Here is a 20075-nt window from a genome sequence, read left to right as displayed (position 1 = left end):
AAATGTCAAAATGTTCTATTTCACATTTTTTTTGTCTATTAGCTATCAGAAAACATATTCGTGTGTGTACATTTAATTTTTCATGTTTACTGTGGAAATTGTGGGAGGTGTGTTGAAGTTAGTTGTCAATGCGCATGTGCATAGAGTAAAGCGTGTTGACCGTCGCCATAACGACGGGTCCAATAAACCATTTAGGCTTCAGATGAGCGGAAAGCAGATTATTATTTGTTACCTTACATAGCGACTCTAACCATGTTAACTACTGATATGGAGCGATAGAAGGGTGGACATGTTATAATTCTGCCTTTAACTCAACGGTGACACGACGCATTAACCCGCTGACGGTGAGCTTATTTAAATCCATGTAGCTGCAGCTTTTTCTTATTCCTTTTCTGTCACTTTACGAAATATATTTATATTTATAGTGAAAGCAAACTTGAATTACTTCACGATCATATTTAAAGCCTTGGAGCTATTTTAATTAACTAGAGTTAACTAGTCGAGAATGACTTTAACCTAAAAACGGATATAATGACACGAGTTCATTAGTGACGTCATCAAGCAGGTTGGTGCCAACAAAACATTATTATGCCAAGGTCACAAGACGTGGATCTTCTTTAAACTTTGTGTCACGTTGGAGGGAAGAATATTATCCCTTGTTTTTAATTTAATGAAAATAAACTATACTGTTGTTAATCTTAATATTTTATTAGGAAAGTTTCACATCCATAAATGTAAATTTCAAAACACCACTCCATCATTCAAATTATTTCGGATTGGGGTTGATTTTTATTTAATTATTTTATTTTATTTTTTATTTAAAATCTCTTAAGCTCATTCGTAATAAAAAAAAAAGAATATATCTATATATATATATACATACACTTTATATTCCTTTTGTTTCTTTGTTACTGTTGCCCTTAATAATAGGTTGATTGTAACTCTTGTTCCTGCTGTTGCAATTCTGTGAAGTGGAATGACTGATTGTATGTATGTATATATAAATAACAAAAATAATAAATAATAATAACATTAGTATGCCAAGGTAAAGAATCACATCCTCAACATCATCTTCTTTACCTTTAGGCCAATAGTCCTAAAGGTGGCGCTACAGCAAGCCTCTAAAATCCAATATACAACAAATCAATCACATGTGCTACAGATATGCAACTTTCACCAAAATCTAGCCTATATACTGAAAAAAACAACTTTGGTATACTCAAACATTATGCAAATTATATCCACCACCATTCTGTTTTTTTATTTTCTATAAAAATAGCTAAAACATATTAAACCTATCTTCTCCTACAATAATTGCTCAATTGACACCAAACTTGCTACTGTCAATGATAATATATACATATAGTTGCAAATTCTTGCTAAATACATTTTCAATATTATTATTTAAACTTTCGAGCAATGGTAGATGATGTTTGGAAAATATTAGAATTTTATCCCAAAAACAGATTTTTTTTTTCAACATTTTGAATTTCACCCACATGCAAACTTTGGAGTAAACGCAAAAATGACCTTTTAAAACATCATTTTTTCACAAAAGGAGTCAATACATTTTAAAACAAATTACCAACATCTCCATGATGTCGAGATGCAATTTCTGTATTTTGGATTTTTTTCTTAATAACTGCATTTTTGACTGTCATTTAATATCTGCCTTTAAACGCTAACAGCTGCTGTCTTGCACACAGGTGACTGGCTTAGTCAATTTGCAGATATTCTATCATGAAATAGTTGTGGATTAAATTACGTGTCGACAATGATTTATCGACTAATTATTGCAGCTGTATAATTCCTATAATAATACATTTTATTTGTTTGATGGCGCCTTTCAAGTCACCCAGGATCACCTTACATAGGATAAATAAAATAACAACAGAATAAGCTAGAAGACGTTTTAAACACATGTACAGAGTTGTTTCTTACTAATTCAATAATTGTTATTTAAAGGATCATCTCTTTTGCCAGAAATTGTGAGTTCAAGCTTCTACTGATGTTAAATTATTTTTTTTCTTCCTCCTCCAAACTGCAGAATGTTGCTCAGAATTACCTAAAATTGGCTGGCCCTTTTTAGTGCAGTGCAGCAGCTATAATTTATATTTAATTTTTTTCATGCAAGAACAGAGTTCAGAATTGAATGGACAAGAATATGCAGATAATTTCCAATAAATGCAAATGTGCATTTGAAGAAACAGGATATTTGGTTGATACAATGTAATAATAATAGATTGTTGCAGTAATAAAACCAGCCGAGTCATTGTCAAATTTTGACTTTCTCAACCTTTGGATTTCTTAGCATTTCTAAATTATTATTCTATGTGTCATTGTCAAGATGTTTTTTCTGATGAATTGAAATTTCTTGATGTTGGTTCAACTAACACCGTGCTTTTCTGTTTGTTCATGCTTTCCTTCCACAGTGGTAGATTATGAGTGAAGTGGTTCCCACAAAGTCTCAGGAGGAGTATGAGGATGACTTTGAGAAGGATCTGGATTGGCTGATCAGTGAGGAAAGTCAAAATGAGGAGCAGGTATTCTCCATTTTTGAGACACAAATACTTTACAAACCTCGGCTTTATTTCCAAACAGACTTTGTTCTATGTTAGGTTTGGCTATTGTTGATTGGCGTACTTGCTTTGCCGTTGATATTCTTGATAAACAGTCCTTTCTGGAGTGATGCTTTGGTATCTGACCATGCAAATCTCATTGTTAACACGTGAAACCGATGCTGTGTGACATACTTTCACTGTTTCCTTGGTTAATAGAATATTAATGAACAAATGTATACAGATCAGTTGTCACAAAGCGTGTCTCGTATGTACCGATCCCCTTTTCATTTACACTGAAACCCTTTTCAATGATTGAAGAGGCCGTTTGTCCCACAGGGTCCCGATGATGTGGATTTAGAGGCAGAAATTGACAGAGAACTGGAGGATGAAAAACAAGGAGTGAAATCGAAAGATAAAGGCAGCAAACAAGTAAAGAAAGGTAAAAAACCAGAGCAGAAAGATGAAGATGAAGACAGGTGGCCTCCCCCAATGGACCCATTGGACTATGACTCAGAAAGCGACAGCCTGAGCACGTCGCCTTCTATTGTTCCACCTCCTCCTGATATGAACGACCAGACCGATGAGGAAAAGAAATACATTCAGGAGAAAATTCAGCAGGCCAATCGGGAGCTGCAGGACCAGGAGGCACCTGATATGACAAGACGAAGAAGGTTGCAGTTTAAAGAGACTTTAGTGGACCTGGTTGTCCCTCCGCTGCACTTTGATAAAAACACCAGTGTTGAGGCCCAAGCAGGTGAAGATGTGAATCAACCTGAGGATAATCAGGTAGATGTTGAAGTCTCAGGAAAGCTCTCAGAGCTCAAACTTTCACCTCGTGAAGATAGGGAAGACTGTGGAGGATCCAGCAGAGCTAAGCAGAGCAGTGGAGGAGCACAGGGCCTAAGGGAGGGCAGGGTTCTAGTAGAAAAGGATGGGAAGTTTGACCTAGTTAGCCTGAAAGAAGTAGAGAGTCAAGGACTTCTCCCTCCAATCACCAACGGCTCAGGCTCCTCCCCCCAGGTCTACAAAAAGACTGCCAACTCAACTAATATCCACAGGTTCATGTCCTCTGCTTGCCTTCATTCTGGCTCTTCTTCCATCCACCAAAGTGTTGACCACCTTCGAGCCCCCCGACCTCCATCACAGCCCAGGAACCGGCCCAGCTCCGCCGGCTACTTCCAAAGACGTAGCCAGATAAATGACAGCAGGCGACGGGTGAAGTCTGCCACCGGCACCTGCCTGGCCACCTACACCCTCTCCCCGGAGCAGAAAGAGATGTTGCAAAAGGTGCGAGAACGGAAGGAGAAGCTGGCCAGAGAGGTAAAGAATGTGGTTGTTAAACAGTGACAAAAAACATTTTATATTCAATCAGTTGATTAAAATGATTTGGTGTAGGAAACTGTAGGCTGCACTTCTGTGTTCCAGTTGTTCTGACAGATGTCTACTTTTATCCACTGGTCAGGCAGAGCAGAGGAAACTTGAAGAGGAGCAGGTGAAGAGGCAGGAAAACGAGGTGGCGTTCAAAGCCTGGTTGATGAGGAAGAGACTACAGCTTCAGGAGGAGCGAAGGATCCACCGAGCTCAGGATCTAGAGAGAGAGAATTCCAAGGTTTTACATTTTAGCTCAGGGGCCAAATATAAAGTAGTTAGATCTTAAGTGGGTCACAGATTTCTGAAGGGAAAACGAGCAATTTCAACATTAATGTCCCAGAGTTTGCACTTCAACATATACATGATACATAAAGTATGTAAGGCAATAAGTGACAAACACCAGTCCGAGCAGGATTTTCTCTTTGAAATTTCATTGGTTTTGTGACCATTTGAGGAAAATTTAGTTATTTGAACAATTTGATATCTAAAATGACTGCAGTCATGCATGGGAACATTTCCATCCTCCAAATATTGTGACGTTTCATTGAATTAGTGTATTTAGAAGGACCGAGAGATCTACAACTGAATTATTTGGTTATTTACACTATAATTCATGTATTTTCTGTCTTTTTTTACGTTCTCCTGCGGGCCAAATTGGATGATCTAAAGAGCCAGATTTGGCTTAGACATTCTTTTTGATATTATTAATCAGTGTTGTTTTTTTTTTTAAAAACCATTCGTTTTTGCTTCCTATTTGATCGTACAGAAAGAAAGCAGTGACCCAGAGGAAGCCTTTAAAATGTGGCTTCAGAGGAAACAGGAGCAGCAGCAGAGAGAGAAGCAGCTGGAGGAGCTGAAGAGGCTGGAGGAGGACGGCGGGTACCTCCTGCACAGCAGAGAGGAGTGTGAGCGCGCCTTCAAACTGTGGGTTTACATTTATACTCAAACTTGCTTTTGCAGCAGCCACATTGTTTCTAAATAATCTGTATAATGTGGGTCTTCAAAATAATACAATTATTTACCTTTATTGTAGAGAATTGGAGAATTTGACCCTCCCTCTATAATTTGCTCTGGAGAAGATTTATGAACTTTGGCTTTGTGTCGGAAATGAAATGGTGAATAATTTGAAAAAAATGGTTTGATGAAAACAAGTCCTTAAATTTAAATAAAACAAGACGAGAATATATCTGAACATAGATGGGGTTACCGTTGAAACTGTAATAATAATAATAATAATAATAATAATAATAATAATAATGAAAGCATTACCAGAACATTAACAAAAGTTGTTTGTTTTTAGTTTAGTGGATGGAAACCACAGAAGGAAATTTTATTTCAAACATCAGTTTGCACGAACAACCTTAAAGCAGATGTGCATTTTTGTTGTTGGAGTCAAAATGTGGAATTCTTTACCAAAGTTATATAAAAAGCAGTTTGAATGTATTTCATTTTAAAGGAATGTACAAGTAGAGACTTCTAAGAGAATTTGAACATGGTGTTTAGAGCGTTATTTTGGTGCTGACAGTCCTTGAATTTGATAATATATTATTTATTTGTTATTTTTTCAATAATGCTGTAATATCATTATCTCAGTGTAAACATGGCAGACCAATTGATTGCACAGGGTTCAGGCTATATAAGATTTTTTTCTTCTCCCTGCTTTTTTTTTTTTTTAAACATGGAATGTAACGTTCAATATTCCTGCTGAGAGAAAAAAAAAAATGTGATATTTACCATGACAGAATGAAAATACATGAAATGAAATGAGATAATCCCAGTGGGTGTTTGAATTACAGAGAAGCAAAACATCCTAAAACTGGCAAGTTAATATTTGTAGGATGTTATTAGCAAGAATTCGGCACTGAGGTTCACTGCCTTCCTCTACTTTCTTTAGGTGGTTGAAGCGAAAGCGTTTGGAGAAGCGAGTAGAGCAGCAGGTAGCACGAGAGCAGTCACGCAGGCTGGTGCTGGAGGAACGGCGTGCACGACGCATGAGGGACCTGCTCTGTACGGCCAATGAAAACAAGCCATTCAGGTTCACTGAGCAACTCGCCTATAGTTTCTGAACCAAACTGAAAACCATTTATTCTAAAAGATTATTAAATATATCCAAAGAACTAAGACCTCAAGGGCCTGTACTACGAAGCTGGACAAGTATATCTGGGATATCTCTCTGTTAGCGGGCGTCACCTAACCCACATGTGTCAAACTCAAGGCCAGGGGCCAAATCCGGCCCTTTAAAGCTCCAAATTCAGCCCGCAGGAGAAAGTAAAAAATAACAGTGAAAACATGACTCATTGTATAAATCACCAACTAATTCAGTTGCAGATATCTCAGTTCCTCCAAATACCCAAATTCAATGAAGCTGCACATTTCCTCCAGGGCTCACAGTTTTCCAATGCCTATATCACATGATGGCAGTCATTTTGAACTTTAAATTGTTATAAATGATCTACATTTTTCAAATATGCTACAATTTTCCTCAAATTATTCCCCAAAATGTCCCCAAATTAAATAAAACTCGGTCACAAAATCAAGGAAATTAAATTTCATTCAATTCATCTGTCACTTATGGCTTGGATATTGTCTGAGCCTTATACTTTAAATACTATTATAGGTGAAAGTGCAAACCAAAGCACATGAATGATAACGTTTCTAATTTTACCGCCTGTAACCTGCGGCCCACTTGGGATTAAACTGGTCTGTATTTATTTGGCCCCTGAACTAAAATGAGTTTGACTCCCCTGACCGAACCAAACATTCTGAGAACAGCTGTACTAGGAAGCTGGATATAAACACGTTGTCTTAACTCAAGTGATTTCAGCCCGGCTAAGTGTGCGCTCCAGTGACAGGGGTGGAGATTAAAGCGCCAGACCAGTTAAAAACACGGAGAAACCTTGCAGACTTACGTCAGAATCATTCTTTAAAAATGCGAAGATTTAAAATCAATAATTCAGACCAAAAACAACACTGTTGCTCAGAAAAAGCAGGAAGAAAGGCATGCAGGAATTGTTAATGTTTAAATTAGTGAGATTATACAAAACGGACATTGATCAGTTTCACTTTACCAAGTAGGCACAGACCTGTCTGTGGCTCTGATGCAGTGTTCATACAGCTCTACAATCATAAGGTGGACATTATTTGTATTTTATACAGCACGTATTATCTTACAGGACTCAACGTTGCTACAGAATACATGAATTAATTAATTTATGGGTCTGAAAGCTGACTAATGTAGGTCAGCCTATCAGGTCAAAATCTATATATTTCCTATAGGATGTCATCAGGAAAATGAAAGGATTGCATTGATGTCTAAATATTCTCTCTCCTGTCAGATCAGATCCACGCAGCGACGTGTTCATAGAATGATCCACCTTTCATTGAGCAGGTCATTTTCTCAGAGAACTGATTGGTCAAGAGGCGGGGCTTTCATACTCACTCATATCCTAGCAAGAACAAAAACTAGGTCCCGACCAGGTTAGTCGTTCAGCCTAAGTTACCATGGTGATTTAGCTCCTTAAGAAGATAACCAGCGTCGTAGTACAGGACACACAAAATAAATCCTGGAAGTTAGCGCGATGAGGAAATCCAGCTTTGTAGTATATAGGCCACAAAGGTGAGTGTTTTTACTTCTAGTTCTTTATATCCTCCTGTGCTGTCTGTGTGAATGTAGTGTTGTTAACTAGTAAAATAATTGTATATCACAATGATCACCGGTCAGTTGAATTACTTTTGAATTTACGATTTTTTAACACTTACTAGAGAAAAGTCCAATTCTTTTTAAAACAAGTAGTCAAAACAAACAAAAATAGTCAGAATAAGTTGCCTTACTAAATCCAACAATGAATCCGCTTTTGTAATAACATTACTGCAACAGTAACACTAAGTTTGATTCATTGAAGTATTATATCATATATATTTTAGTGCTTTTTTTCTCCCAGGAGCTTAGCTTTTGATGTTTTCTACAAGTAATTGCACTTTACTATTGATAGCACTTCAGATACAGTGATGTGCAGCTCAAACTGAATACCTTTTTATTTGTTCCATAATAACAAAACATGACGGGCAATTTTGAAAAACACATCTTTCAACTGTTCTGTATCAATCATGTTTCTGTTTTCATGAAAAGCTCCTGTATGATGCAAACAAATAAAACAAAGAGACAACGTTTTATAATAGTGTGAAATATATTTTTAAATTATAATCATCTACACATACACGTTTGAGTGCTACAGCATTTCATCACTATACACTTCAGAGACACAAAAGTGGCCAACCACATTAAACAAGAGAATTAAAACAATACAATTATCATTTACAGTGCACGACTTTAAACTCTCACCTGTTTCATCCACACAAATGTAAAGATTTACAGATCGTACAAAAAAAAAAAAAAAAAATGTATTCCTTGAAACAGGAATGATTTGCATCTTTTATGAAAAAAGTTCCTGACATTAAATGCAGACAACAGCTGTCTAATATTAAAACAACATAAATAAAAACAAATAGACACACACTCGTCTTGTGTACGTGTGATAAAAACAAAAACAAACATGTAAACCAGTACTAGGCTCTCTGAGTCCTGAAGGGACGGAACCAAAATCATACAGCGGGTGGACACAGGAGGGATAAACTGCATCTCTAGTGTCCGATATGACACACAGGAACATGAAAATAGTGCACTGAGATTAAATATTAAGCAATCAAAATAAAAAAATGACTCCCAAAAAAAAAAACAAAAAAATGACAAAAAATGCGTATTTCCCCCAATGTTGACATGAAGAAAACAGTGCACTGTCCAGTAATAATGTACCACTACTGGGAACAGGATGGCACATGTAATTTAAAGCTGAAAATTGTATATTATAACTTAATGTTTTATGACTTTTCATTTCATTGTGATCCTCATATAATATAAACCTGTTTTAGTGATTCAGTATAAGTCACAGAAGTGCATCCAGACGCTGTAAAAGAAACTAAAGACGGACTCAAGTATCAAAGAGTAACAACAACAACAACAAACTGACCACATACAAACATCATTACATTACGTTGCACTTCAAACAGTACAAAAATAGAGATGTTCTGATTCAAATGATATTCAATAAATAGTTTAAAATTAGTTTCCTTCGAGGGAGTGAAAGGGGAGTGACAGTGTTTCTCTGCTACTACAGTTCATCTTTAGGGTTGATGTTTAGGCCGTGACCCCAAACTGATTGTGTGTCCAATGCAAGGATCACCTCATCTGCCTGCAGCCTCTCCTGTAGGACAAAGTGAGATTAAATCAAATAAAGGAATTAACAGGATTAAACTGATAATCTGCCAATACTAGAAGGTTGTTGCGGTAGAATATTCAAGGTAGTGAAACCAGCGAAGAAATTAATCGTCAAAATTACAGAATCTTTGCGGTTTTTTAATGATCCTGATGCTGTTTACCAGTTCCCTGAAGAGCGGGTCCAAGGTGAACCACAGTGCCACAGCACATCTCTGTCCACTGGTCACGGCTTTCACGCCATGTGGATTCTCGCCTCCTGACGAGAAGCCCACCAACCTGCCACACCTGGGTTTAACAGATGCCTGAGTAGAAGAAGATCAACCATGAAGCAGGGGGTCAAAAGTGGGCGTAACTTTTCAGATTCATATTTAATCCCAGGTTAGGACATTCTGTGACAGGTTTTTCATTTAGAAAAAAATAACCTCAAAGAACCTCGGGGTCACCTGGAATTAAAATTGGGTCACCTGAAATGTCTAGTAATTGATAAAAAAGTTACTTTTGCAAATGAAAACACTACACACAATCTCAAACAACTGTATTCTATATTTTTACTCTTTCAAATGTAAATGTAGTTCAAATAAAATACAGTATAAAAACATGTTGGCACTTTGTGCACTAATCCTGGCTACTGTGTATGTGTAACAGTAGCCAGGGTTTTTGTGATACAAAAATGAGGTCACGACCTGAAAAAGGTTGGGAACCACTGGTGTAAAGCGTGGCCTCTGATTGGTTAATTGCATGTTACACGTCTATGTAATAATGAGGGCATTAGATCAGAAACAAACTTTCACCATCTGTTGGGGCAAAGCTGGACCTGGTCTACATCCCATGCTTTGATTTCTGAGACCACACAAAAGGGCTTTGAACCTTTTAAATAGAGGCAAATCTTATATTTCAAAAAAGCGATCTCACCGTGACTGTTTTGGCATCCATTTCAGTGAATATAAACTCTCCTCCTTCAAAATCACCGTTCAAATACAACAGTGCACTGAAAAACAACAAGAGAAATGAGATCACATGATGATTAACTGTAAAATACTGAGTAGAGTTGTAAATAATAGACTGACCTGTAGTCTCTGTAGGTGTAAGCTGGAGGCTCCTTCCAACACTCATTGGCTTCAGGGTCCAGCAGACAGTTATCAGCATGGATTGGATGGCTCAGGTCATTCCTGTGATCTTGTTGCCCTGACAAAATCACACACAGTACAATAATATGATCAGTATTAATACTATAAACATTTATTTAACACGTTTGTATGCGTTTTTATGAAATGCATCAGTATGTCTACAAAAACGATGTTTCCTGTGTTTAAAACACCTGTGATAGCCGTCCGACACACCAGGTGAGTGTAGGAGAAATGCAGAGTGGAGTTCAGCATGAAATAGGATTCGATGATGCGTCTCGCTCGCTCACTGGCATCGTAGAACAGACGAGCACTTCTCAGTGGGACTCTGCCTTCATAGCCGTACTGTGCGTAGCAGCAAATATAACACATAACAGGTGGAGAGAATTTAGTTGACAACCATGAAGGGTTTTAAATCCGACTTCCATTCGACACCTGTTTGCTTCAATAAACTTGTAATCTTCTCTTTGTGTAATGCACCTGCAGAGTTTTTAGCACCGTAGCTCCCTCAAACTTCTCATTGGGAGTGTGAGGAGACATCCTCCCTCTGTAGCCGTCCCCTGCCATAGTCACAGCCTGGAAGGAAAAGGGTTGGTGTAATCCTGGAATTTTATCATTAATTACAATTATGATGTAAGTGAATTGTAATTGAGTTCTGATGATTGACTTTGTAATTGTAATTGGCATTAAAAAAAAATCAATAAAATTCTTTGATTATAACTTAATTAAACGCAAACCTGGGGAACCATGTTACAGTTCTTCACAACTATTAAAATATGTGTCATATCAACTTTTCCCACTGCCTGTCAGTTCTCCTGAGGATCATTTTAACATAAAAAAAATCAAGGGTCATACAGACAGAAAAAAGACTCAGACGCCCCCACACTGACAATATTAATACCAATATTTTCATGGATAAGGAAGCATAACAAGGTAACCAAGAGATGAAAAACAAATTAGATGATAGATAATATTTTTTACAGCTGATTTAAGACATGGGTCAAAACTGACCCACTATTATAAGAGATGCTAACAGAAAGCTAACACAAGAGGAAGGTTGCATTTTATGGGTTTATTTATTTCAGGCTCAGTAATTGTGAGTAATTGTAATTGAACTTTAGTAATTGAGAATGTAATTGTAATTGACTTTCAGGGGGAAAATAATAGTTGTAATTTTAATTATGATTGGAAAAAATTGCTGGTTACCGTAATTGTAATTGAATTGTAATTGAAAATGTATTTGTACCTGAAAAATCTAATTGACCTCAACCCTAGACAGAGCCAAACATAACTTTGAATCTAGGATGATGCTGTGTGAATCTACAAAACATTAATGTTTACCACCTCTGATGTCAGTTTCAGTGACTAAATTCATTGACACTGATTGAGTATTTATTTACGTATGCCAGTTGTTGGAGCTCTGCGCACTCCTCCTCGGATATCACATGATCCAGCAGCACTCGCTGGGTCCCGTTCAGGGCCACAGAGTCCAGCACCAGCCTCACATCGTTGTACACCAAGGGCCCTCCTTTGAACAACCACAGCACAGTTTGTGAAGTATGCAGCACACTATGACCGCCGTGCACAATGCAGACGTGACAAAGTACCTTCTCTGAGCTGCTGGGGCGGAACGACCAGGACATTTTTCTTTTCAGCAATGGGAACGTACTCCATCCAACCATCTGTGCCAGAGGGAATCCTGGAAGCAGAGAAAAGTCAAAAAGGAGTTTAAAATCTGGACACAATAATAACATGGCATTTATACAAACGATTAGTAATACATTTCCACTTCTAACAGATTCAAAAAGGTTCATAATTGTGTTGGGAATACCTTTTTTTTTTATTTAAACTGTTTTGTATTAACTCATATCACTTCCTCCAAAGAAAATCCTTCTCTCAGGGGTGTGCATTGCCATGAATCTGCGATACGATACACGAGTTTCATGTCACGATACGATATATCCCGATTCTGAACAATATGATATAAATATGTTATGCATATGTTAGCGCAAAGAAATTATGTCTTTGTTAAAAAACTTGATTAAAAAAATTGATTTGGACATTTTTTTGGATTGATACAATAAACTAGGGATGAGCTAGAACAGCATTATGTGTATCTGTTAACCATATGAATTATCTGTATCTGTAGCTGTACTCAGAGTGGGCAGGGCCTAACCTAAAAGTGGGCGGTATTTAACCTGGAAGTGGGTCGGGTTGTCTTGAAATGGGCGGGGCTTTACCAGGTATGATATTTTAAGCATGCAATTGATATGGGTTGATCAGAAATTGTAATATTTCTTTGCTGATTAGAAAAACTATTTACAGGACAGCATCAGCTTTGAGGTTCAGATCAACGGTTTTGATCACGATAATAAACAAACTGTTTACAGAACAAGTTTTAATTTGCAACAATGAATAGAAGACGCGCGTTTGCAAATATGAAGTGAAGTGTAATGAACAAGAGTTTTCATACTCAACATAACTTAATACCTGGCTCAACTCTAATAATCACTATATATCGCGATTTTTTTCTACACCTACACCAGTCTCTCTTCCAACCAGCAGACCCTCAATGTCTGCTTTTGTCAGACGACTGTTGAAGAGAGCCTAAGCTACTAAAAATAACTGCCTGAACAACTGCAAATGAGAAGTGAGTGAGAAAACAAATGTAAAGCAGCGCATCTCTAATTGTGTGACTTGAGTTATTAAGACATGTGTAACCTTTACTGAATCAGGACTATTTAGATTAGGAAATAAAACAAGTACATACATATTAAAACACAATATGTCATGTGACATTTTCTCACCTGTTTGAGTCATCTCTTCCACCTGAGCTGCTCCAGTAATTCTTTGGGGAAACAAAACCACACAACATTAGTAGGTTTAAGACGAGCTATTACAAGTACATTTTATCATTGTCAATAATAATAATAATAATAACTATTTATATTACTGTGTGCCGCCACCCTGAAAAAAAGGAGCAAGTGGGACAGAAAATGGACAGATGGATATATTATTATGACCTGATCATAACAAATTTATAACTGTGTGTTTTTTTTTTAAAGAGCTTTAATGTGTAAATATGACCAGTAGGTGACAGTGTTCGCTGATAAATGAGTGCCAAGTGTTTACTGCACTGAGGGAAACACAAGGCTGGCACAAACTCAGGAGAAGTGTAAATTGTGTTTTCAAAAATGTTCGTTTCACTTTGACTTTATTTACATTGTATAGCGCAAATTACAACAAAGTCATCTCAGCGTGCTTAACAAAATATATGATCCATAGTAAGAAAGAAAGAACCCAACAAGATGGAGAACGTAATACAGCAGTGTCTCAGCACAATAATTTTAGGTGATGTAATATTTGCTTTGCCAAATTTGCTCATTATTATCTATTTGTTTCAGTATTTAATACTTTTCACGTAAAAAACTAAGCTGTTTTCAGGCAGATAACCCTCAAAAGTAACATCTTCAAATACAGTACCAGCACATGTTATTAACAGATTTTATTTACTAGAGCTTACTGAGGTTTACTCATGTATGTAGCCTGTGTCACTAAAGCTATTTAAAAACAGCACTTATTTAACTTCACACTTTAAACTGACCAACAGAGCGCTAAATAAAAAGAGACGGACTGTCCCACATAATGCTGGACATATGGCCTCCCTACGTCACACTGACGCATATGGACTGACTTATAAATACATTTGCAATAAACCACAAATTCTCCCTTAATTTCTAGGCACAGACTAAGAATTACAGATCAGTGGCTTGGTAATAAGTATCTTATTTATGCTCTAATATTATCCGGCGCCATGCATGGACTCACCCCCTCAGTGAAATCCGCACCCATGGTTTTACTCCCGATCAGGAGGAGTTCCAGTTCCTGTTTGTGTCTCCTCAGGTACCACGCAGCTTTCTGTGAACACACGCGCACACGCACACACACACACGCACACACACTTGACATGGCGGACTCCTCCGGACTCGGTTTTGCGGGTGTCCGCCCGAGTATGTTTGAGCCTTAGCAGCTACAGCTAACACAGCTAACATAATGGGTCACTGGCCAATGTTACATGATGTTTCATTAATTCAGAATTTAAGTTTCCTGCTTGGTGTTTACTTGGAAATAGTAAGTCCAAATTGAGGTTTACATGTAAAACACATTTATTTGCCTTTAATCAATTCCGCTTTGAGTCTGGGGGGTTGGGAAGGGTTCAGATTGGACACGTCTATCGGGGAAAAACACACAACAAACCCTTTCTTTTCGGCTACAACATCGAAGACCACATAATACGTACTATTTTCACTTTTATTTTGATTGTAGTTTTTAAGTAGCAGCTCAACAAAAACATACTGTTTCACTTTCATCAGCTGAGCAGGAGAAGGCCAGCGGTTGATGCTGTTCTACTTCCACTATACAGGACGTTAAGTGGAAGCTTGTGAAGCTTTGTGGTTCGGTGCACTGGGATGAGACCAAGTGCTCCGATATTTGCACTTCGGTATGACGCGTTTGCCAAACTCATTACACTTTTTGACGTTAAGAGCCTCTCGGTAATTATGAAAGACGCGCTCGACAATGGAAGAAAGGCATTAAAGATACGAGCAGCGAGACGGTTACAGACAGCATTACAGCGCAGTAGGGTGCAGGAGAGACGTTGCGTGATAGCCTACTGATTGCCATGGTTCTATAAGGAATGCCCAAATGTTTTCATTCCTTTGCATAACGTGGCACACAATGAGGGCACTTAAGCATTTTCAAAGTTGGAAACAAAGCTAACCACGGAGGTGCCCAGAGCGTAGCTGTCACCCCCATGACTTGTGTGTAACTTAAGAACAGAACAGAACTTTTCCTTTTCCCAGGAGAAAAGCTCTCTTTAATGCAGAAAGCCCACTGGGCACTCAGACATGAATTCCTTTAGTGTTAGTGAAAGGCAGGAGACTTTGGCAGGGAGGATGGTAGGATCTGGTTCTGACTTCTAGGGCTGAGCTAATGAGCTGCCTCAGATTGTCTGCGAACCAGCGACTACTGTAACCACCACAATGGAAAGAGTGGAGATCTAAATGGAATCCTCCATGATAAATAAACACAACACTGTGGTGATAAGCCTGCCTTTCCCTCCCCCCCCCACACACACACTCAGTTCTCACACCCCTGCAGCGAGCCTTGCGTTGTGCTAATGAGCACCAGGTTTTTAGGAGGAAGAGGTTGCGTATGTGGGACATAAACAACTCACTTGGGGACATTACAAATAAGCCTGACAGTTCTGGAGGAGGATTTTTCCACTCCAATGGATAAGCAGTTGAACTTTTCTTATATTAAATGTGTCCACAATTTGAAACAGGTGTAAGATAATGTGCCTAATACATTCAGCTGAGGGAAAAATAAACAGCAGGCGGCAAGAGGTTTGGCCAAGAAATCTAGCAAAACTTCCAACTTTAGTGAAAAATGAATGCATGATGTAAAAAAATGTTTATACAGTATACTTTATTACTACCACATTTATTACTTAGAGAGAAAGCCATCGCCTAGTTATTTCAATAATTATCAAAGACATATACATTTTGAATGTGTAAATGTTTTATTGCAATCTTCTTACTAGGAGTGTGACAATATCTCGATATATTGCAATATTTTTCCGCACGATCGATTATCGATATGCTCCCGCTAAGCATCGATTTTTTTCGATTTTTAAAAAAAATTTATTTATTTATTTATTTATTTATCAAAACCTTTTCTGCTTTTTAAAATGTGCAGGTATGTCTTCACAAAATTTTTGTCACTGTTTGTTGAAGGAACCAATATATTGTTTACTGGAATATTGCACTATAATGGTGTCCCTGGTAAGAAAGACCCTATTTTTTGTTTACAGAAAGCACTATTGGAGATACTTATTTGTTTACATTGATATGTTGACATTTCTTTACAGAAATATTGCACTATACTGGTGTCACTGTTCATAGGACACTTTTTCAATTTATTGTCTTTCAGAGATGTAAAATAAAAATTTTATTTTTTCACTTAATCTTTTTTTCCTTGTTATGTCATGGATTATCATAGATTGATTTCTGACCAATATATCGATAATCGCTGTATCGTCATATCGTGAGATAATCGTTATCGTGAGCGGTGTATCGCGTATCGTGAGGTACCCAGAGGTTCCCACCCCTATTTCTTAATTTGTGTTTTTGACTTGTTTTGGAAATTAACTTGTTTTGAGACATTCCTTTTACTTTATACGTATTGTTTTTGTTTTTACATGTTAAAAAATCTATAAATAAAATCAAAAATCAATCAATTAGTTAGGGGTTTCTCTTTATATGTCAGTCACTGAAGCACTACACTTCATAATTGTATGAAATTATTGAAAGTTTGAGTTTTGAAAAATACTTTCTTCATTTTCTTCAAGCAAAAATCCATAGTCGACGGATTTAATGATGTGTTTTTGTTGTATTTTGAAGTTTTTGGCTTTATTTATTGAGTTTAGGTTGGTTCACGTGTTGCCCATACACTTGTATCATCAGCCTGTGCTATACTAGTCACCCACCTAAACAGTGACACAAAAATGAGCAAGACAGCAGCTCTCTAGGACTATGACTAAAATCCTCTGACATAATGAGCTTTCCACTATTATTTGACACAGAGAAACCATATTAGGAGTGTTTATGGAAGGCCAATAGCCTTCAAACTCCCTTCTCCTTTTAATTAGACCAAACTCTGACCTCTCGGGATTCTCCATCCTGTCCCAGCACTTCTCTGTAGTACTCAACGTTGTCCGTCATGAACTCTTCTCCTTTATGGAACAAAAGATAAGTCAGAGCACACTGCAGCGCATCCTCCATCCAGCCCACTGCAGAAAAACAGACAGGACGACAGCTTAATGACTGTCCATTTTATGTGTCATAAACATCTTTAAAAAATGTGAATACCACACACACGGAGAGGAATGTGCGATTGTGTTGTGAAATGGTGGAAGTATGTGTCTGGCCTTTAAAACAGTTCACATTGAGGAAGAAGAGTAAGTAGGAGCATCCTGTACCCGTACAGCGGTTTACATGCAGTCCAAGCACATAAACACAAATTCAAGCTCACACTCACACTCACACACACGCTCCGTTCTTTATTAGATTGTTAATAGTGCCGACTCAACCAAAGATTTCCTGTCTTGGCTTAGGCCGAGGCAGCAGATCTGCCGGGTCAACTAGAGTCTGGAAGTTTGAATTCAAACAGAAAAATGTCATCGAGGATTAATTTAGGAACGCTAAGCAGTGCATGAGGAATGAAGACTTGCTTCCACTGCAGCAGTGAGATGTTGCTCGATTACGACAGCAGCTTCAGTTATGGAAGAGAAATAAATTACACTTGAGCTCGAGAATTTTAACAGATGACTTATGGCAGTGGATAACAGACGCCAACACTGCAATTGTCTAAATAAGACCCCACACAGACTTAAATGCATGCATGCGAGGATTTAAACTCTAAATCTAGATTGTTTGCACAAATCAGGTGAATCACACTGGTTGCAGTCGTTTATTAACATTTCACAAATTCTTGGCAGACTGTCTTTCTTAACTACGCTCTGTTGTTGTGCCAACATCCCTCTCTAGAGGTGTGTTTTAGTTTGTGAGGGTTTTTATCATCACCAGGGGAACACTCAGGGTTTCCTCATTCTTCCATGCTGGGAGTGCATGAGACCACTAACAGCTAGAAGCTCAGACCAACATAAACACGTAGCATCGCTAAGTCTTATCAAACATTGGAAACCTTGGAGAGGGTGTGTCCCTCTGGTGATTGGCTGGACCTGCTTTAGTAAGTGTGGTCATTGTGAGTTCTTGTTCATGCACGCACCAAATGTGTTTGGGTGCATGGGCTGTGGGTGTCTTTGTTCATAATTAAACACCAAGTTGTAAGCTTCAAAGTCAGGTTGTCTCCTGGAGAGAAGAAATAAACACAGACCTTTTCAGGGGTCCTTCAGCTTTAGTCAAATTCAATTTAAGACTTTTCAAGACTTTTTATTGCCATTTGAATTTAAATTCAAGACCAGTTTCTCAGTTACCAGGATTGGGGGATGGGGGGACGACACGTTAATTGCATAGGGTTAGAGTAATGTTTTTTTTCTAGTGTCTATTGCAGATGTACAACTTGCAGCCCACAAAGTAAACACACACAAATACACAAAATGACAGTAATATACACAAAAACAGACATAAATAATCAAAATCACTCCAAAAACACAAGATGACCACAAAAATAGCCATAAATCTATAAAACAACAACAAAATACCATTAAGACAAGCCATTAAGAAAAATCTTTGTAGGACAGGCAATTTTCAATAAATTTTTTTCAATGTTGCTTAAACGAATTTTTTTTAAACAAATGTTACCGTTTATTTTGAAATGTGAGACAAATTACAATCATAAAATCATACTTATTATGTGTTCAAATGTAAGACTTTTGAAACATTGATTAACACATTTTAATGACAATTAAGGATATATTTTTAGATTGATGAATTTAATGCCGTTTAAGACTTTTTAAGGATCCAATTTTTTTTTAATTTTTTTTATGTGAGTTGGTTAAATGTACCTTTGAAGTAGGCGAACTGAAGATAATCATAGTGCAGAGGCAGGTAGTTCTCCATGGGTGAAAGGCGGCCGGGTCGAGTCGCCAGGTCTCGGACACACTCGTGTTCACAGTGCAGCACCTGAGTGAAGTGATCTGTAATCAAACAGCTTTTATACATTAACTGTTTAATTCTAACACTGTTCTATTACAATCCTTTGCTAATGGAGATATGTTTGTTTCCCCTTCTTTGAAAGCCATCGTGATTTATAAATAGCTGCAGTTTACTGATGTTTGTGTTGACACGCAGGAGTGTCAAAAAGGGCCCATTCGTTGTTCTTAGAGGTTCTGGTCATGTATAGAGTTTGTGGTGGAAGAATTTCTGGTGATTAGTTTAGTCTAGTTAAGCAATTTATATTCATATATATATATATATATATATATTTTTAACAAAACACAAGATACATCATTACATGCTAATGAAAGCTCAAAAGTAAGAGGCCAAAGCAAGAAAGCTCATAGACGCCTACCCCATATTCAATTACCATTACAAACATACAAATAGCAACATCACACAGTGTTATCACCATCTACACACACACACACACACACATATATATATATATATATATATATATATATATATATATATATATATATATATATATATATATATATATATATATATATATATATATATATATATATATATATATATATATATATATATATATATATATATATATAGGGCTGGGCGAAATAGACCAAAACTCATATATATCTCAATATTTTTAGTCAAAATGGCGATATGCGATAAAAATGTTGATCATTTTAATTCAAATGAAGTCTGACCAGAAAGACAATTCTGGATAAAATTTTCTGTTGCAAAATCCATCTAAATGTGCTTTTAATGCTGTTCTGAAAAGTAGTAAAAGCAGTGACTCCTAAAACAAAATACGCTATAAAAATGATACACAGCATATCGATTAGGGCGTCAAAATAGAAAATTCGATACATCTTGAATCTTGATATTTTACCCTGCCTCACACATAAACATACATTATATTGGTGTTTATGATAAAGCATTTGTAAGAATTCCTTTCAGAAAATTACTGTCATCATTCATCACTAATAATAATAATCACCAAGTATTCAATCCATTTACATAATTTGTACTATTT

At 37.1% G+C, this 20075-nt stretch overlaps 2 protein-coding genes across 3 annotated transcripts in view; one reads left to right on the top strand and one right to left on the bottom strand.

Moving 5' to 3' along the window:
• The first annotated feature begins 181 nt into the window (after window positions 1-181).
• On the top strand, window positions 182-7163 carry ccdc181 (coiled-coil domain containing 181). Its single transcript, XM_028444937.1, has 6 exons — window positions 182-344; window positions 2433-2543; window positions 2898-3881; window positions 4024-4170; window positions 4699-4856; window positions 5827-7163. Exons 2-6 carry the CDS (start codon window positions 2442-2444, stop codon window positions 5996-5998), a joined length of 1563 nt encoding a protein of 520 aa, XP_028300738.1. The 5' UTR covers window positions 182-344; window positions 2433-2441; the 3' UTR covers window positions 5999-7163.
• Window positions 7164-8100: 937 nt separating this feature from the next.
• Window positions 8101-20075, bottom strand: part of p3h2 (prolyl 3-hydroxylase 2) — a 55082-nt gene continuing 43107 nt past the window's right edge. For both annotated transcript variants that reach the window (XM_028443480.1, XM_028443481.1), the window contains exons 4-15: window positions 18919-19050; window positions 17054-17181; window positions 14160-14249; window positions 13139-13179; window positions 11939-12030; window positions 11732-11859; window positions 10812-10907; window positions 10526-10676; window positions 10275-10392; window positions 10120-10195; window positions 9369-9509; window positions 8101-9193 (exon numbers count right to left, since the gene is read on the bottom strand). In XM_028443480.1, coding sequence (XP_028299281.1) covers window positions 9101-9193; window positions 9369-9509; window positions 10120-10195; window positions 10275-10392; window positions 10526-10676; window positions 10812-10907; window positions 11732-11859; window positions 11939-12030; window positions 13139-13179; window positions 14160-14249; window positions 17054-17181; window positions 18919-19050 — 1286 coding nt within the window. In that variant the 3' untranslated portion in view covers window positions 8101-9100. The remainder of the gene's footprint in view (window positions 9194-9368; window positions 9510-10119; window positions 10196-10274; window positions 10393-10525; window positions 10677-10811; window positions 10908-11731; window positions 11860-11938; window positions 12031-13138; window positions 13180-14159; window positions 14250-17053; window positions 17182-18918; window positions 19051-20075) is intronic.

The sequence above is a fragment of the Gouania willdenowi genome, chromosome 4 (assembly GCF_900634775.1).
Source record: "Gouania willdenowi chromosome 4, fGouWil2.1, whole genome shotgun sequence".
NCBI lineage: Eukaryota > Metazoa > Chordata > Actinopteri > Blenniiformes > Gobiesocidae > Gouania > Gouania willdenowi.
This window is presented reverse-complemented; position numbering and strand designations above follow the sequence as displayed.

Coding starts and splice junctions, on each gene's coding strand:
- ccdc181 (XM_028444937.1), top strand. CDS start 2,442: ATGAGTGAAGTGGTTCCCACAAAGTCTCAGGAGGAGTATGAGGATGAC. Junction 2,544..2,897: donor AAAGTCAAAATGAGGAGCAG/GTATTCTCCATT, acceptor TTTGTCCCACAG/GGTCCCGATGATGTGGATTT. Junction 4,857..5,826: donor TGTGAGCGCGCCTTCAAACT/GTGGGTTTACAT, acceptor TACTTTCTTTAG/GTGGTTGAAGCGAAAGCGTT.